Source organism: Chiloscyllium plagiosum, unplaced genomic scaffold, assembly GCF_037043375.1.
Source record: "Chiloscyllium plagiosum isolate Xiang-an unplaced genomic scaffold, Cpla_swu_hap1 HiC_scaffold_8, whole genome shotgun sequence".
In the NCBI taxonomy this organism is placed as follows: Eukaryota; Metazoa; Chordata; class Chondrichthyes; order Orectolobiformes; family Hemiscylliidae; genus Chiloscyllium; species Chiloscyllium plagiosum.
In genome coordinates, this window is record NW_028270146.1 from 38,153,623 (window position 1) to 38,172,736 (window position 19,114).

A 19,114-nucleotide genomic window follows, 5' to 3' on the forward strand; every position below is an offset into this window, starting at 1 on the left:
GATAGTTATTGCCATTTTCTTTGTCAATGATTCCACAGTGTACAGTTTCAGAGATCCAGAGATTCAGAGTTCCAAGGTGTAAATCTCACCAATGATCTATCCTGGTCCAGCACATCAACACTACAGTCAAGAAAACACACCAATACCTCTACTTCCTCAGAAGGGTAAGGAAATTTGGCATGTCCACAATGACTCTTTCCAATTTTTATAGATGCACTGTGAAAAGCATCCTATCTGGATGCATCATGACTTGGTATGGCAACTGCTCTGCCCAAGACCGCAAGAAATGAGAGTTGTGAATGCAACCCAGTCCATCACAAAAAAGAGCATTCCTTCCATTGACTCTGTCTATAGTTCCTGCTGCCTTGGGAATGCAACCAACATAATCAATGACCCTCCTACTCCGGTCATACTCTTTTCCATTGGGCAGAAGACACAAAAGTTTAAAAACACATATGAAAAGATTTAAGAACAGCTTCTTCCCTGCTGTTATTAGACTTGTGAATTGACCTCTCATATATTAGAGTTGATTTTTCTCTACCCCTTCTCTGCAGCTGTAACACTATATTCTGCATTCTGTTCTATTATCCTAATATATTTCTATAAGGTATGATTTGTCTGGATAGCATGCAAAACAATACCTTTCACTGTATCCCTGTATATGTGACAATAATAAATCAAATCAAAGCAAAGCAAATTGAATGCTATTTTCTGCAGTTTGTTACTGAAAAATTGAGTGAAGCATCTTTCTTGTCCAGCAAATGTGATTGGAAATTTCCCAGTTTTCTATCTCAACATCAAGTCCCCACATTTCCCAAATAAGATCAAATTGTCTGCCAAGTCCTAGGCACTTTACATATACATATGTAGATTGAAATTTAGGATATAAATAAATGGGCCCTGTTGCTTAGGGATGCCTTACTATATTGAAGACACTGTATGTATTTGCCCATTTAAGCATATAATGTACTTGGGTTAAATTAATAGAAGAATGCAGAATATGAAGTTGTTGACAGAAATCAGTAGACAGTGGGTGTACTTTTCCCAGCCCTGTATGACTTGAACAATGGCAAGACAGTTAGGAAAATATGATGAATTTAGAAAATTTAAAACAAGAGAAAGAAATCTGATTTTTGGCTTAAGGTTGTAATAGCTGAAGGAGAATCTCGCCAGTGAATGGGGGAGGGCCTATTTCCATGTATTAATATTTATTATTACTTAATCTGACCTAATTAATATGCAACTTGCAATTTTCTCAAGCAGAGAATGAGATGGCGTCCATTCCCAACATGAAAGCCATTTTGGTTACATAGTAGCTCACCAGTGTCTTCTCCAGCATTCCCTAACTCTAAGGCATGCTGTATGGGCAGTGACTAGCAGCACCTCAATTTACAGAGGTTGACATTGGAAAAGCACTAGCCTTGCGTCACCATTAAACATCTCAGACTTGTATGTAATAGCTTACCACCTCAATATTGCACATTGGATCATACTGACAACATACATTACAGTCCTCCCAGGTACAGGCACCAATCTAATACATTGGAACAGGATGCCTCTTGGGTTATTTTCTTAGTGTTCACTCAATTTGTGCTTACTTGAATGCCCTCTGCATCTCTGCCTTGCATTTTTGCACATTGCACCACCACCCTCTTTGCCCTACTGTTGGCCAAATTTTCCTAGATTGCAAGAAGGGATTCAGTAATATGAATGCGGCTGGCACAGCTGTTAGTGGTGCATCAGATGGAAGTAAGGTAGTGAGATATCCTGAGTGACTGAGTAGGTGGTGTAGGGGCATGCTCAGTTTGTAATCTGTGGCTTTGAGGTGACTGATTACAGATAGTCAATATGGCTTTGTGCATGGAAAATCATGTCTCACAAACTTGATTGAGTTTTTTGAGGAAGTAACAAAGAGGATTGATGAGGGCAGAGTGGTAGATGTGATCTATATGGACTTCAGTAAGGCATTCGACAAGGTTCCTGGGAGACTGGTTAATAAGGTTAGATCTCATGGCATACAGGGAGAATTAGCCATTTGGATACAGAACTGGCTCAAAGGTAGAAAACAAAGGGTGGTAGTGGAGGGTTGTTTTTCAGACTGGAGGCCTGTGACCAGTGGAGTGCCACGAGGATCAGTGCTGGGTCCTCCAGTTTTTGTCATTTATATAAATAATTTGGATGCGAGCATAAGAGGTGTAATTAGTAAGTTTGCGGATGACACCAAAATTGGAGATGTCGTGGACAGCAAAGAAGGTTACCTCAGATTACAATTAGATCTTGATCAGATGGGCCAATGGGCCAAGGAGTGGCAGATGGAGGTTAATTCAGATAAATGCGAGGTGCTGCATTTTGGGAAAGCAAATCTTAGCAGGACTTATACACTTAATGGTAAGGTCCTAGGGAGTGTTGCTAAATGAAGAGACCTTGGAGTGCAGTTCATAGCTCCTTGAAAGTGGAGTCACAGGTAGATAGGATAGTGAAGGTTTTGGTATGCTTTCTTTTATTGGTCAGAGTATTGAGTACAGGAATTGGAATATCATGTTGCGGCTGTACCGGACATTGGTTAGGCCACTGTTGGAATATTATGTGCAATTCTGGTCTCCTTCCTATCGGAAAGATGTTGTGAAACTTGAAAGTGTTCAGAAAAGATTTATAAGAATGTTGCCAGGGTTGGAGGATTTGAGCTATAGGGAGAGGCTTGACAGGCTGGAGCTATTTCCCTGGTGCATCAGAGTTTGAGGGGTGACCTTATAGAGGTTTACAAAATCATGAGAGGCATGGATAGGATAAATAGACAAAGTATTTTCCCTGGGGTTGAGGAGTCCAGAACTCGAGGGTATGGGTTTAGGGTGAGAGGGCAAAGATATAAAAAAGACCTACGGGGCAACTTCTTCACACAGCGGGTGGTATGTGTATGGAATGAGCTGCCAGAGGAGGTGGTAGAGCCTGGTACAATTGCAACATTTAAGAGGCATTTGGATGGGTATATGAATTGGAAGGGTTTGAAGGGATATGGGCCGGACCAAAAGGGTCTGTTTCCATGCAGTACATCTCTATGGCTCTATGACTCTATGGGTGACAGTGAGTGAGGTAAGATGATAGCCAACAGAGGAAAATTGGCACCCTGGTTTGTTGACAGGGACTTCAAGGCCCTGGTGAATGGGGTCATGGGCAGCAGGGTTGTCCTTTTTCTGCAGGACCAGCAGAGGCTACCATGGCACCAAGCACTGCCAGCCTCATTTGAGATAGCCATTCAAATCAGTGTAGTGTCCATGTGCAGATGAGCCCAGCAACACAAGAAGATTAATGACGTCTGCATTCCGCAAATATAAGTACCACTATGTTTTCTCTGCTATCTCACATTCACTAATGCATAACTCTACAGCTGTACACAATTGCCACCAAGCCATATTGTCTACCACTCCCACTATTGCATGCAGCATCTTACCTCACATGGAATACAGAACCAACAAATCAGTCACATACTAACTTTCTGGCTATAGTCCATGCCTTTTGATCACTGGTGAGAATGGACTGTGTAAATTGATGAAGATAACCATGAGTACAAGAACTATTAATACTGGGGCCCAGCACCGCAAAATCTATTACAAGTACCTCTGGGGGACTCTTGGCGACCAGAAACCCATGCTGGGGTAAGGTCACTTACTTGCTTTGGTCAAAGTATGTCTCTCACAACTGCGACAGCAATCATCAATATCAGCAACCATCCTGGGCCAGTAACATTATTCCCTGATTAAGGCAGTCATCTTTTGTGGTGGCCTGTTCGACTATGAACTGCTACTAACATAGTACTTGAGACTGTCGGGGACAACAGTTGCTTCATCTCTGTCTCCTGTCATGAACCAACTGATGGAACACTTCATCCTCCTCCAGCATTGCAAGCCTTAATGTTGACCAGTTGGAGATGTTTGGTTTAAGCCCTCAAAAACATTGAGTGAATGCACAGATAAAAGAACAGCCCGATTTCCTGCTACGTCAACATTTCTAGGCACAATATAAGTTGATACACTTTGAGCATGCACAGCAAAGTCAAAGACTCATGTGCCCTGTCTGCCAACCTCTAATGTGCTGCTCAACGTAGTGACCTTACATGCTGCCCAAGGATGCTCGATATGTATAAAGTCATTCAACCCCAAATTAATTAATTCTCAACTTCCTTTCTTCCAATGAAATATCAATCAGATCATGAACTATCTGAAACTCCAGCAAATTAAAATTAGTTGATTGGATGCAAATAGGCTGAACTCAATATAGCCATGATGTTTTGAGCATCCTTCTCATTTCCTACCCATTGATCTGGTTCATTCATTCAAGCTATGAAAATCTATTCTTAACAAATAACATCAAATTCCACCATTGACCCTACCCAAGAGAAAGTGACAGAGCTATTGTGTAGAAGGTTAAAAAGCAACAAACATAGGGGAAAGATAAGACAACTTGAAACATAGAAACACAGAACAGAATGGTGTGGATGAGGGATACTCTTCATTTTATCCTTTCCTTGTATTTGTGTATTCTGTGCTATCATGGAACCATAAAATCATTTAATGGTCGCAGCATAAAATAAAACATTCAGAATGTTGTTTACATGGATTTTCCGTAACAGCTATTCAGCTCACCACACTCCCCTAATTTTTGCCCAGAGTCCTCCAATACCTTCCTTTTCTTTTCGGGTAATTATCTAATTCCCTTATGAAAGCAACAACTGAACCTTCCTCCACCACACTCTCAGGCAATGCATTCCAGTTCCTAACCATTCACTGCATAAAAATGTTTCTCCTTGTCTCGTATTGTATTTTTTTTGTCATCTACATGGATTCTAGACCTTTCCATCAGTAGGAGCATCTTGCGTATCTATTTTGTCCAAACCTTGTAGGTTTTTCAAAATCTCTATCAAATCTCTTCTCAACCTTGCCTAAAGAGAATGATCCCAGCTTCCTTAATCTACATACATAACTAAAGTCTCTCATCGCCATAGCCATTTTTATAACATTTCTTGTGCACTGAAATATCCTCTTCTTCAAGTGTAGTAGCCAGAATTGGGCACAACATTGCAAGTGAAGCCAAATTAGTTTTCTCAACCAGTTTCTCAACTTGCCCTGCCAAATTGAATCAAGCCAATTGGAACCTTGAGAGAAAAAAAATGAGGGAAATTTCATGCATAACGGGTGTTGGAAAAGTCGAATGCAGTTGAAGCAGAAACTCAAACTTCACGTGTTTTATGTGTTCTGGACTGGACAGTTTTCAGTAAATATGGAAGTTGGTTGGCTGATGAATTGCTGTATATGATAACTTTGTAGAGTTCTGACAGAGGCAGCTCCTGACCTAATAGCAAATCCAGAATATTTCATCACCTGAAATTGAGGTTAGATAGTTTGGAACTAAAACAATTGTCCATCTGTTAGGTTCAAGTTAATATATATATTGTCTCTGAGTGGTTATCTGCATTCAAAATCCTCAGTAGCTTCTAGCCTCTATACACAACTAATCGAATTACATACAGTTAACTCCACAATCCAAGGTCTCCCCATACTACTGGTTCTATAGGTAACATGGAAGACAGAGTTGGATTGAATTGCAACAACTTGTAGCCTATAGTGTTGAGATCCACTTAAAGCTGTGTGTTTAATCATCATCCCTAGAGACTGGGATACCCATGCCAGCAAGATGAACAGCACCTCCTGAAGCACAGGGTATCATTATTTTCATCTTACCTGTGGTAATTTTCAAATGCTGTATCAGTTGGATTCATATATGTTTCATCTCTAGTTGTGATTAAGATCATATTGTATTAATTGGGAAAAGATTAGGCATGTATATAAGGAGCAATAGGGGTCTTGTGGTACAGTGGTATTGTCACAACGTCTGGACTGAATCACTGAGTTCAAGTCCAACTTGCATGAAGGTAGGTCATAACATGTTCAAACAGGTTGAAAATTATTTATAAGAAGCTGTTTCCAACTGGGTATGGCTAGGCTGTAGAACAAAAACATAGTTGCAACTTACATTGTCCTGGGCGTGGTGACTAAACGTATAGTGGAAGACACTGACTTGCTGCCTGTTTGACTGCTGTTCGTTCACTAGACTTAACAGCCTGTACAGGCCAGTTCCATGTTTAGTCAGTTTTATGAACTTAGTTCAGCCATGAGGTTGAGTGCAGTAGCAAATCAAAAGTTTGTGCATAGCCAATTGCTTCCTTATTGTTCTAAAAGCTATTTCAGGAGGCTAACAAAGAACCAATGTTTCAATATGAACTTCCATATATATTAAACATTGAAAAAAACCTACATATTTCTTAACAGAATTTAAGTCAAAACTGAATAGGCACTCAATAAAACAAAGGTATTATTAGGAAGGGTGATTAAAATTTGGTTAGAATTCCTTTTTTTTTTCCAAAGGGAGGGATTTAATGGAGGAGAAGAATTAGAGATCTTAAATGGTTTTTTCCATTGAATAATTAATGATTCTTAAATACCGTCCAATTAACAGTAATAAAACAAAATAACCCTGTTAATTCCGTATCAATATTGGTCATTTTGGTATGATAGGACAGAACAAGTAAACAAGTTAATTTATTGGAAGCTGTACAGAATACAATATATGCAGGTTGTTGGCAAAGACAAAACAAGAAAAACACACATTACAATTTCTTACTTCTGACTGGCTCCTGTGGTACTGAGTCCCCAAAGCCATGTGGGAGATTGAAGTCTGGTCCTGAAAAAGGCTGCAACCCTTTAGGAAGACTATTGGTTGTCCTCAATGTATTGGGCCTTGTTAGTAATGGCATTATTGCAGCTAGCCCTGTTTCCATTGAACTTGAAGGCATTGTCTATGGTCAAAAAAATCAATATTGGTTAAATATTGAAATCTGTAGTTGCAGTGCTATTAAGGAACTGAAAATAAAACGAATATCAATGACATCAAATGTTTCTGAATGGATGTGAAAGGTGGTTTAGCCCCCTCAACTACAACCTGGCTCATGTGCAGAAAACCTGCCTGTATAAGATAGTTGGTGAGTGTACTTAATGTTCTGTTTTAGAATTGTCTATCAGCAGAGAGCTTTTGTGGTGCAGTACTACTGTCCTTGTCTCTGAGCCAGGAGGCCTGGGTTCAAATCTCACCTGCTTCAGATGTATGTAATACTATCTCTGAATAGGCCGATTAGAAGATCTCAGGCAGGAAAGATACTCAAATAATGGATGAACAATCTATGCCTTTTGATGGAGACATGCACCCACAGACCTCTCAATAAAAGCGGTCTAGGAAGATGTTTTTGTGTTGGGAGTTAGAGTTAAATTAGTTTAAAAGGATTCTGAATATTTATCAAATCAATTTGTTCTTTTAGCTCAAAAAGGAATTTTAAATGAGGGATACAGTGATTTCAACTTATGTGTGTGTTTGATGAGAGAGACTGTCAACTGCAATCTTGATTGTATGTGGTCCAGATTACTGGGAGAATATAAACAAAGTAAATGATCATTAGACCTACAGTTTAAGAAAGAAAATGCTAATCATTCAGCTCATCAAATGGATTTCATTAGGGAACAGAAACTGCAGGATGTCCCCAGTTAGTGAAAAATATCTATATGGTTTAAATGAAGAACCAGCTAATTGGCTTTGAAGTATTGAGAAAAAAACTAGACTAGTTGGACCGAAGAGTCTGTTTCCATGCTGAACGAATATGATAAAAATAACTCATTTAACCACAGTCAAGCCCCGAATATTACGATCAGTCCCAATCCCAACTTGTGGCAGTTTAAACAGTTTAGAAGACAGTCAGGATCTAAAGCAGGCTTTCTGACTCACTAAGTAAATCAAAAACCCTTCAAAGTCTCTAACCTTGGCTTTAAAGGTGGGGCCATTTTTGGAAGATTGTGGATGCTGGGATAATTGCCCATAGAAGTTTGAACTTCCAAGGCAATTCCTGCGGACGTCTGCCTTGGGATGTCCGTATGGTCCCAATAAGCAATTCCAGTCTTCACTTCTGCCACAACTATCTTCCTATCAGGAGGTCTGGGTCAAAGGATCTTGTCTTGGAGAATAGCCAGAACTGAGGAGAATTAAATTCCAGAGAGCAGGAACATACTTAGAGTCATAGAGATGTACAGCACAGAAACAGGCCCTTCGGTCCAATTCGTCCGTGCCAACCAGATATCCTAAACTAATCTAGTCCCATTTGCCAGCATTTGACCCAGATTCCTCTAAATCTTTCCTATATTGTTCTGATACAAGTAAATAACTCTTAAGATATCTTAAAGTATAAGAGAATTCTTTGGGGAGTGGAGCGAGGATAATAAATGCAACTGAATACATAACTATATAGCCATGAACAATATTGTTAATTAATAATCCTAAGTTTTTTTTAATGTCCAAATCTTTTAATTGCTTGATAGTACAGAATGTACACACTGCTAAAAAGAGACACAAAGTTAAAGCATTTTGTCGACACTTATCATGACTGAAACATGAAGATCCTCTTTAGATCCTCTTTAGAAAGCAAATAATTTATGCATTTTCGTTTGGGAGATATGCCAAGCCTTCTATCATGGTTTGTGGGACTACCCTGTGTTAAATGGGAAAGACTTCAAACAGATTTGGCAATTCAAAATTATACATCCACAAGTTGCACAGCAGAAATATATTCCAACACATTCTGTAACTTCATGGCCAGGCATTTCCCACACTATTATCATCAACAAGCTGACAGAATAATCCTGGTTCAATGAAGAATGTAGGAGGGCATGTCAGGAGTAGCACCGTGTCTACCTAAAAATGAAGTGTCAACCTGGTGAAGATACAACACAGGGAGAAAGTGAGGACTGCAGATGCTGGAGATCAGAGCTGAAAAATGTGTTGCTGGAAAAGTGCAGCAGGTCAGGTAGCATCCAAGGAGCAGGAGACTCGACGTTTCGGGCATAAGCCCTCCTTCAGGAAAGGGCTCCTGAAGAAGGGCTTATGCCCGAAACGTCGATTGTCCTGCTCCTTGGATGAAGATACAACATATGACTACTTGCTTGTAAAACAGTGGAAGCAGCATACAAAACTCAACAATTTTATAACCAATGGATCAGATCGAAGATCTGCAGTTCTGCCATATCCAGTCATGAATGGTGGTGCATAACTAAACAACTAAGGATGTGGAGGGTCCAGAAACATTCCCATCCTTGATGATAGGGAAAAGCCCAGTACATCAGTGCAAAAGACAAGGCTGAAGTATTTACATTCATCTTCAGCCAGAAATGCTAAGTGAATGATTCTCCTCCTGAGGTCCCCAGCATCACAGTCTTCAACTAATTTGATTCAATACATGTGATATCAAGAAACAGCTGAAGATACTTGACACTGCAAAAGCTATGGGCTCTGATAATATTTTGGAAATAGTATTGAAGAATTGTACTCCACAATCAGCCCCATACCCAAACCAAGCTGTTCTATGCAACCGCACACTGGCATCTGGCAGACAGTGTGAAAAATTGCCCAGTTATGTTTTATACATAAAAATTAGGGCAAATCCAACCCAACAATTACTGCCCCATCAGTCTTATCTCGATCATCAACAGTGTTACCTAGATGCTTAGCTGTGTACGCCATGGCTACTCAGCTCCTGGCTTCATTACAACCTGATTCAAAGATGGACAAAACATGTGAACTCCAACAGTGAGGTAAGAGTGACACCAAGTCAGCATTTCACTGAAATGGCATCAAGAAGCCCTAGCAAAAATAGGGTCATTGATAATTAGGGAAAATCCTTTACATTATTTGGAGACGTACTTAGCATGAAGAGAAGATGGTTCTGGTTGTTGGTGATCAAACACCTCATCCCCAGGGCATTTGTGGAATTCTCAGATAGTGTCCTAGGCTGATCCATTTTGAGCTGCTTTGTCAATGACATTCCCTCCATCATAAGGGCAGAGTAGAGATGTTCACAATAATTGCACAATGTTTGGCACCATTTGTGACACCTCAGATACTGAAGCAGTTCACGTCCATATGAAGCCAGATCTGGAAAACATCCAGGCTTGGACTGATAAGCAGGCACTCAAGTTCTGGACAATGATAATCTCCAACAAAACAGAATCTAACCATTACCACTTAACGTTCAATGACATTGCTATCTCTGAAAACCCCATTATCAAAATCCTATAGGTTGGCATTGAATAGAAACTGAACTATATAAATACTGTGGCTACAAAAACAAGTCAGTGGTTAAAAATTCTAGGAGTTACTCACCACCTATCTCATCAAAAGCTGTCCAACATCAATAACACATGTCAGTTGAGTGATGGAAAGCTCCCAATTTGACTGAATGGGCGGAGGTCCAAGAACACTCAAAAAGCCATCCAGGACAGAGCAATCTGTCGGGCAATCACTCCCTTCCCACTGACACAGTGGCAGCAGTATGAAACATTTACAAGGTGCACTGCATCAACTCAGCAAGGCTCCTCTGAAAGTACTTTGAAACTTGTGGCCTCTACAACCTTGAAGGACAAGGGCAGTTGACGCAAGGGAACACCATCATCTGCAAGTGCCCCTCTAAATCACACACCATCCTGACATTGAACGATATTGCTGCTCCTTCACTACTGCGGGTCAAAATCCTGGAATTCCTGTCCTAACGGCAAGGAACATACCCAAATGATTGCAGTGGCTTAAAATGACACATCACCATCACCTGGGGCGATAAGGGATGGGCAATAAATTCTGCCCTAGCTACCACTACTCACATCGCACAAACTGATAGTGTTCCCAGAGCATTAATTTGGGGCTCTGGATTACTATTCCAGTGACATTGCCACTATATCATCACCTCCCCTAAAATCTTTGTATACAATAAGTTTGTTTATGTTTAAAAAATTGAACTTGTAGGGCATTGTTCTATTGGATGGATGGTCAGATTTCCCTTTATATGTAAAGAATCCCTGAACAGGATTGGAATTTCATCCTAAATCAGAGACCATGATGTAACACACCACATAGCAAACCATCCCTATGTCAATCCAATCGATTGTTTAGCTTATACTGTTAACAATGTCACAGGATATCTGCTAGCCATTTAAACCACCAAAAGTCTTACATTATGCTCGCACAATAGAAATTCAGCTTTTTCTTTCTCATCCATAGTGACTGGTACGCCATCTAATATCTGAAGCTTTGTCAATCGAAACACTAGGAATGGACGATACAACATTTTACGAGAGACCTGAAAAAAATTTACAATGTAATCTTAAAATAGAGTATCACTTGATTATCATCTTAATGGTTTTGACATTTACAGTGATTCAGAAAAGATTGACATAAATCAAACACACTCAGAATTTCATACATTTTATTAGTTTTAGAATTGCCTATATTTTAAAGTGTCCTTATAAGAATTGCTGTTCATTGTAACTTGTAGACCCATTCAACGTTGATCCAAACCTTTACAACCACAAACTGATCGATTTTTTTTTTTTAAGAATGGTAACCTGAATTCTCCAGGTAGTTAAATGGCAACCTGAGACATACAAAACATAGAATACCACACTTGAACGGTTTCTCACCCCTGGAGAACATGTGTGCAGAAAGTGTGATCGGCTGCAGCTACTGATGAACTACATTTCAAAGCTGGCGCTCAGGGTGAAATCATTGTGGAGCATCAGCAGTGCTGAGCATGTTGTGGCTAGCATGTTCAGTGAGGTGGTCACACTGCAAGCGAAGATCGAACAGCAAAAATGGGCATGGGTGACCATCAGGCAGAGCAGAGGAAGCCAGGTAGTCCAAGAGTTCCCTGTGGCCAGCCTCCTTTCTAACAGATATATTGTTTGAATACTATTGGGGAAGATGACTGTGCAGCGGAAAGTAGTGGCAGCCAACTTCACAACACCATTAGCGGATCTGCTGCCCAAAATGGGAGGAAGAATAATGGCAGGACTGAAGTCGAAGGGGGTTCAATTGTAAGGGGAACAAATAAGTGTTTCTGTGACTGCAAAAGAGACTCCAGAATGGTATGTTTCCTCCCTGATGCCAAGATCAGGGATATCACTGAATGGCTGCATGGCATTCTGAGAGGGCATGTAAACAGAGATTGTTGCATATATTATGATTATGATGAGGGCTTAGGACTTATTTATTGTCAAATTTATCTAAAAAAGGTATAGTAAAAAATCCGGTGCCATTTTGAGATACAAAAAGAATTTTAAAAAATTACATAAACAGAGTTCCTCTTCTGTACAAGGGCTCTTCAAACACAGCTCCAGCAAAGTCTCTGCAAGGTGACCCAGGCCTCAAAAGAATTCTTGTGCTTCAGGCTTACTGCAGCCAGGTGTCGTCACACCAGGTACCGCTACTGCCACAGCTGACCACCCGCCAAGTCCACACTCTGGCCCTCCCACAGCCAGGAGTCCTTGCTCTGGGCATTGCCACCGCTGCAGCCGACAACCCACCAAGCACCCTCCAACTTCCCCAGACGTCAGATGATGATGAAAAGAAGAGAAAGAAAATGACGAGAAAGGAGAGAAAGAGAAGGACGCAGATGGCCTGTACAAAGATTTGCAGGTTAGGTACATAGGTTATGTCAGGGATCTGCTGACTAGGTGGATTAGACATTGGAAATGCAGTGTTACAGTGATGGAGTGGGTCTGGATGGGATGCTTTTTTGAGGGTTGGTGTGGACCCTGTGGGCCAAATAACCGGCTTCCACACTGTAGAGATTCTTTGATTCTATGAATGCATGGAGGGATGGTACAGGAGGGAGGGCTTTAGATTTCTGGGATGTTGGGACTGTTTTAGCGGCTGGTGGAACCTGGTTGCAGTGAACCTAAATGGGATTAGCATCCTTGTAGGAAGGTTTATAGTGCTTTTTTGGAACTATTTGGTGGGTGGAATCCTGAGAGACAGTTCAACAAGGGGAGATGAATGGTCAAAATTAGAGACAGCTAGGGAGTCAGGAGGCATAGAAATTGTCGGCCAGTTAAAGTACAAGGGAATTTAGCAAGGTTGGATGGTTTTTATTTTAATGCAAGGAATCTGATGAATAAGGCAAATGAGTTGAGGACACAAATTAAAACATAGGGATATGATGCAATTGCTATCACTGAGACATGGTTGACAATGGGACAGCATTGGCAAGTTAATATTCCAGGATACAGGGTCTTCAGGCAAGACAGGGAAGGAGATAAAAGAGGAAGGGGTGTCACAATATTAATCAGGAAAACAATTATAGCAGAAGATGCCTCAAATAAAGCCATATGGGTAGAAATTAAAAACGAAAGGGGAGCAATCACATTGCTGGGGGTGTACTGTAGGCCACCCAACAGTCTGAAAGAAACAGAAGAGTAGATATGTAAGTAAATATCAGACAAGTGTAAAAGTACGAGGATATTGATAGTAGGGGATTTCAACTTCCCAAACATTAGCTGGGTACTCACAATGTGAAAGATTGAGAGGAAGCAGAATTATTAAAATGCATCCAGGAGATGCATTTTTAAGCTGGTATATGGAAGGCTGTACATGATAGGGGATGATTTCAGCTAGGCAATACCTAAGAACTACAATTAGCTTCAGTGCCTCCATTTAACTAGGTGAAGATTGAGTGGAGTACCATTTCCTGTTCATTGGTTAATAATCTTACTCATATCTGTTTCCACTGGATTTTGATAAACATTGAATCACGATTAAGTTTCACATTTTAATGAGTTCCAAGATGCGCTACTGCAGTATACCGATATACGTACCAGTGGGAAGTCACAGAAATGAATAAAATAAAATAAATTTTTTTAATATCTTGAATATCTACATATATATACACAGGTATTTCTCAAAAAGGTTTTGCAATAGAGAAAACTGCAACTGTTGGTCGCACAAAGGTGATGGAATTGATCCTCATGTTTACAGTATAGATCATTCCTCTCAATGGAGAGGTGTGAGAAATACAACTTCTGTGACAGTGGCATGACCGAAGTTGTTATTCAGAATTCGTATGTAAGCACTAGAGAGGCAAGTAAAGACTGAGCATGGATCTGGGTGGCATGCTCTTTGCAGTGTTGGTGCAAACTCAAAGGTCTCTTGCTTGATGTGGGAGCTCAGGGATGTGGCTGACGTCCCTGACTCTTACACTTGCAAGAAGTGTGTCCAGCTGCAGCTCTTGTTTGACCGCATGATGGCTCTGGAGCTGCAGATGGACTCACTGTGGAGCATCCGCGATGCTGAGGAGATCGTGGATAGCATGTTTAGTGAAGTGGTCACACTGCAGATTAGAATTGCTGAGGGAGACAGTGACTGCGTGACCAAAAGGCAGAGAAAGAGTAGGAATGCAGTGCAAGTGTCCCCTATGGTCATCTCCCTCCAAAACAGGTATACCGTTTTGGATACTGTTGGGGGGAGATGGCTCAGTGGGGAGGGCAGCAGTTGCCAGGATCATGGCAACGTGGCTGGCACTGCTGTTCAGAAGGGCGGGAAAAAGATTCATAGGGCCATAGTTATAGGGGATTCTATTGTAAGGGAAGTAGATAGGCTGTTCTGAGGCCGTAAACGAGACTCCTGGATGGTATGTTGCCTCTCAGATGTTCGGGTCAGGGATGTCACCGATCGGTTGCAGGGGAGGGTGAACAGCCAATGATATAAGTAAAAAAACGAGATGAGGTCCTGAAAGCAGAATTCAACGAGGCAGGAGAGAAGTTAAAGAGGAAGACCTCAAAGGTAGTGATCTCAGGATTGCTACCAATGCCATGTGCTAGCCAGGGTAGAAATGAAAAAATAGGCAGGATGAACACATGTCTTGAGGGATGGTGGAGGAGGGAAGGGTTCAGATTTGTGGGACATTGGGACCGGTTCTGGGGAAGGTGGGACTATTACAATTGGATGGTCTACACTTGAACTAGACTGGAACTAATGTCCTTGGGGAGTCTTTGCTACTGCTATTCAGGAGGTTTTAATGTAGCAGGGGACTGGGAACGCGAAGAGAAGACTAGTAGACAGTGACGTGTGAACTAGAGCCTGTAAGGATCATGAAGTTAGCATTACCAAGGGGAAGAGTGGGCAGAGAGCAGATGAACGCAAAAGAACCGGTGACCTGAAGTGCATGTACTTTAATGCAAGGCAGATGAACTTAGGGTTTGGATTGGTGCCTGGGAGTATGTACCTGTAAGAAGCATCCAGGAAAATTTTCTCGAGCAGAGTGTCAATAGTCCAACGAGGGAAGGAGCCATATTGGAGCTGGTGTTGGGAATAAGCCAGGTTAGGTGGTAGAAGTTGCAGTGGGGGATTTCTTTGTGAATAGTGACCACAATTATGTCAGTTTTAGAATACTCGTAGACAAAGATGAAAGTGGAAAGTGAAAGGGAAGAGTACTAAAACTGGGCCAAGGCCAATTACATCAATATTCGCAGGAGCTGGGAAATGTGGATTGGTAGTAGCTATTTGAAGGGAAATCCACATTTGATATGTGGGAGGCTTTCAAAGATAGGTTGAAGATAGTGCAGGAAAGGCATGTCCCTTTGAAAACAAGAGATAGGAAAGCAAGATTTGTGAACCATGGATGACAGGTGAAATCGTGCAACTAGCCAAGAGGAAAAGGGAAACATACATAAGGTCCAGGCAGCTAAGAACAGAATGGGCTTTGGAGGAATATTGGGAGAGTAGGACCAATCTTAAACGAGGAATCAAGTGGGCTAAAGGAAGGTCATGAAATAACTTTAGCGAGCAGAATTAAGGAGAAACTCAAGGCTTTTTATTCATATATAAGAAGCAAGAGGGTAACTTAGAGAAAGGGTTGGTCCACTAAGGATAAGGAAGGAAGGTTGTCTGTCGAACCTGGGAAAATGGGTGACATTCTCAGTGATTACTTTGCATCAGTGTTCACTGAGGAGAGGGACATGATGAATGTTGAGATTAGAGATAGAAGTTTGTTTACTCTGGATCACGTTGACATATGGAGGGAGAATGTGTTGGGTAGGCTAAAGGATATTAAGGTTGACAAATCCCCAGGACCAGATGGGATCTATCTCTGTTGCTGAGGGAGGCGAGAGAGAGGAAATAGCTGGGGCCCTGACAGATATCTTTGTAGCATTCTTAAACACAGGTGAAGTGCCGCAGGATTGGAGAGTTGCTAAAGTTGTCCCCCTGTACAAAAAGGGTAGTAGGGATATTCCAGGTAATTACAGACCAGTGAGCCTGACGTCAGTGGTAAGAAAGTTGCTGGAGAAGGTACTGAGGGATAAAATCTATTTATATTTGGAAAAGAATGGGCTTATCAGTGATAGGCACCATGCTTTTGTGCGGGGGAGATCGTGCCTTACCAACTTAATAGAGTTCTTCGAGGAAGTGACCAAGTTGATAGATGAAGGAAGGATTGTGGATGTCAGATACATGGACTTTAGTAAGGCGTTTGATAAGGTTCCCCATTATAAACTAATGGAGAAAGTGAAGTCACATGGTGTGCAGGATGTTCTAGCTAGGTGGATAAAGAACTGTTTGAGCAACAGGAGACAGAGAGTAGTAGTTGAAGGGAGTTTCTCGAAATGGAGAAAGGTGACAAGTGGTGTTCCACATGGATCAGTGCTGGGGCCACTGTTGTTTGTGATATACACAAATGATTTGGAAGAGGGCACTGTTAGTCTGATCAATAAGTTTGCAGATGAGACTAAGATTGGTGGAGTAGCAGAAAGCATAGGGGACTATCAAAGAATACAGGAGAATATAGATTGACTGGAGAGTTGGCTGGAGAAGTGGCAGATGGAGTTCAATCCAGGAAAATGTGAGGTGATGCATTTTGGGAAGTCGAATTCTAGAGCGAACTATACTGTAAACGGAAGAGCCTTGGGAAAAGTTGATGAGCAGAGAGATCTGGGAGTTCAGGTCCATTGTACCCTGAAGGTGGCTGCACAGGTGGATAGAGTGGTCAAGATGCATATGGTATGCTTGCCTTCATCAGATGGGGTATTGAGTGTAAGAGCTGGCAGGTCATGTTAAAATTGTACAAGACTTTGGTTTGGCCATATTTAGAATACTTTGTACAGTTCTCGTCGCCACATTACCAAAAGGACGTGGACACTTTGGACAGGGTGCAGAGAAGGTTTACGAGCATGTTGCCTAGTATGGAAGGTGCTCGCTATGAAGAGAGGTTAAGTAGGTTAGGATTGTTTTCATTAGAAAAATAGAGATTGAGGGGGGAACCTGATTGAGGTCTACAAAATCATGAAGAGTATGGACAGGGTGGATAGAGATAAGCTTTTTTCCCCCAGGGTGAGGGATTCAATAACAAGAGGTCACACTTTCAAGGTGTGAGGTGAAAAATTTAAGGAGGATACACGTAGTACTTTACACAGAGGGTGGTAGGTGCCTGGAACGTGTTGCTAGCAGAGGTAGTAGAGGCAGGCACGGTAGATTCATTTAAAGTGTGCCTGGACAGATGCATGAGTAGATGGGAGCAGAGGATGCTTAGGAATTGGACAATAGATTTAGACAGTGGAGTTGGATCGGCCCCAGCTTGGGGGCGTCAAACAGCCTGTTCCTGGGCAGTAAATTTTCTTTGTTCTTTGTTCCATCTGCACTCTAGGGATTCTATGATTTGTGCAAAACAATTTTGATTGAGCAATTAATTGATACATTATAAATTATATACAACATACAAAATTATAATACTTACAGGATTTCCAACAACTGAAAGCTCTGTCAAATTTGGAAGTGAATCAAGTTTTTCCAGTTCACCTATATCCTGTGAAAAATAAGTTGTTTAATATCACGTCTATTATGACAGTATCTCAAATCTTGATTGACAGAACAGTTGAACAGGTTTCCTCACATTTCCATTACAATAGATTTGTTAAATACTGCATATCACATGTTTAAATGCACCTAGTTTTTCACAAGTTTGCTCAGCACATGTTCTATGCTCTTTCTTCTATGGCTTTTTGATTTATATGTTTTATACCTTTTGACTTCCATGCTTTAAAATATTTGAAATTTAGTTATATACAGTCCATAAAACTTCCTATGCTTTCAGAAAAATATTAAATATAAATTTTGAATAATAATATACACTTTTAGTACAAAAGCAAACTACTACAAATGCTAGAAATCTGAACTGCTGGAAATACTCAGCAGATCAAGGGCATCAGTGGAGACAAAAACAAAACTGAAACTTCAGGTTGTTGAAACTTTGAGAAGGAACATAGTTAGCCACCGGAAAAAGTTTGCGAGAGTAGAAAATTTAGGAGTTGAGGAATGGTCCATGTTGTCACAGAAAATAGTCATATTGAAACGCTGAAAGAGGAGAGGAGGAGTAGATGTGTTTGATGGTGACATCATGCTGGAACTAGCAGTGATGGTGGTAGTTGAGATGTTGATTGAATGAGGATACTGATGGCGTCAAGAGGAATTTAAAATAAATTACAAGGATATGATCATAGTGAGGACTAAAGTGAAATGGAAAAGTAGGCTAAATTGTAAGTAGTACAGAAACAGTGGGAGACATTTAGGATATATTTTATAACTTGAAACAATTAATATTCAAGTAATTGGTCAGACAGAACTTTGAGTATTGCTCATAAAAAATATCCTTGGTCAAAGTTTTCAACTTGCAATCATCAGGACAATCACAAGAATATCATAAAGGGAAAAAGCATGACCGAAAATCACACTGTATAAGATTGCAAGAGAAAATTGCTATGCTTGTTCATTAGAAAGTTTGCATTGTCCAAACAGCGCTCACAATTGATAAATTGCGTTATAGCCAATTTGTGCTAACGAAACATGCATGATACCAAAATGACCTGCACTTATATTGAATGAGAAGAGAGTACTCATTGTGGACTCTCATTGATACAGGTCTTGCCACGGAGAAGGCAACAGTTATAGAGTCATAGCGCCATAGAGATGTACAGCATGGAAACAGATCCTTCAGTCCAACTCATCCAAGTCGACCAGATATCCCAACCTAATCTAGTCCGACTTGCCAGCACCTGGCCCATATCCCTCCAAACCCTTCCTATTCATATACCCATCCAAATGCCTCTTAAATGTTGCAATTGTACCAGCCTCCACCACATCCTCTGGCAGCTCATTCCATACACGTACCACCCTCTGTGTGAAAAAGTTGCCTCTTAGGTCTCTTTAT

The 19,114-nt window shown here is 40.9% G+C and overlaps 1 protein-coding gene and 1 long non-coding RNA gene across 9 annotated transcripts in view; one reads left to right on the forward strand and one right to left on the reverse strand.

The window, feature by feature from the left end:
- LOC122553476 (uncharacterized) overlaps positions 1-686 on the forward strand; it is a 48,909-nt gene extending 48,223 nt beyond the window's left edge. For all 3 annotated transcript variants that reach the window (XR_015757874.1, XR_015757873.1, XR_015757875.1), the window contains one exon: positions 39-686. This is a non-coding gene — a long non-coding RNA (uncharacterized LOC122553476). The remainder of the gene's footprint in view (positions 1-38) is intronic.
- lrrc9 (leucine rich repeat containing 9) overlaps positions 1-19,114 on the reverse strand; it is a 237,547-nt gene that overhangs the window by 4,445 nt on the left and 213,988 nt on the right. For 5 of the 6 annotated variants that reach the window (XM_087989715.1, XM_043697264.2, XM_087989714.1 and 2 more), the window contains 3 exons: positions 17,645-17,713; positions 11,096-11,221; positions 6,676-6,850 (listed from right to left, as the gene is read on the reverse strand). In XM_087989715.1, the coding sequence (XP_087845841.1) occupies positions 6,676-6,850; positions 11,096-11,221; positions 17,645-17,713 (370 nt within the window). Of the gene's footprint in view, positions 1-6,675; positions 6,851-11,095; positions 11,222-17,644; positions 17,714-19,114 lie in introns of those variants that run through there. The other variant, XR_015757872.1, reaches the window with a different exon arrangement.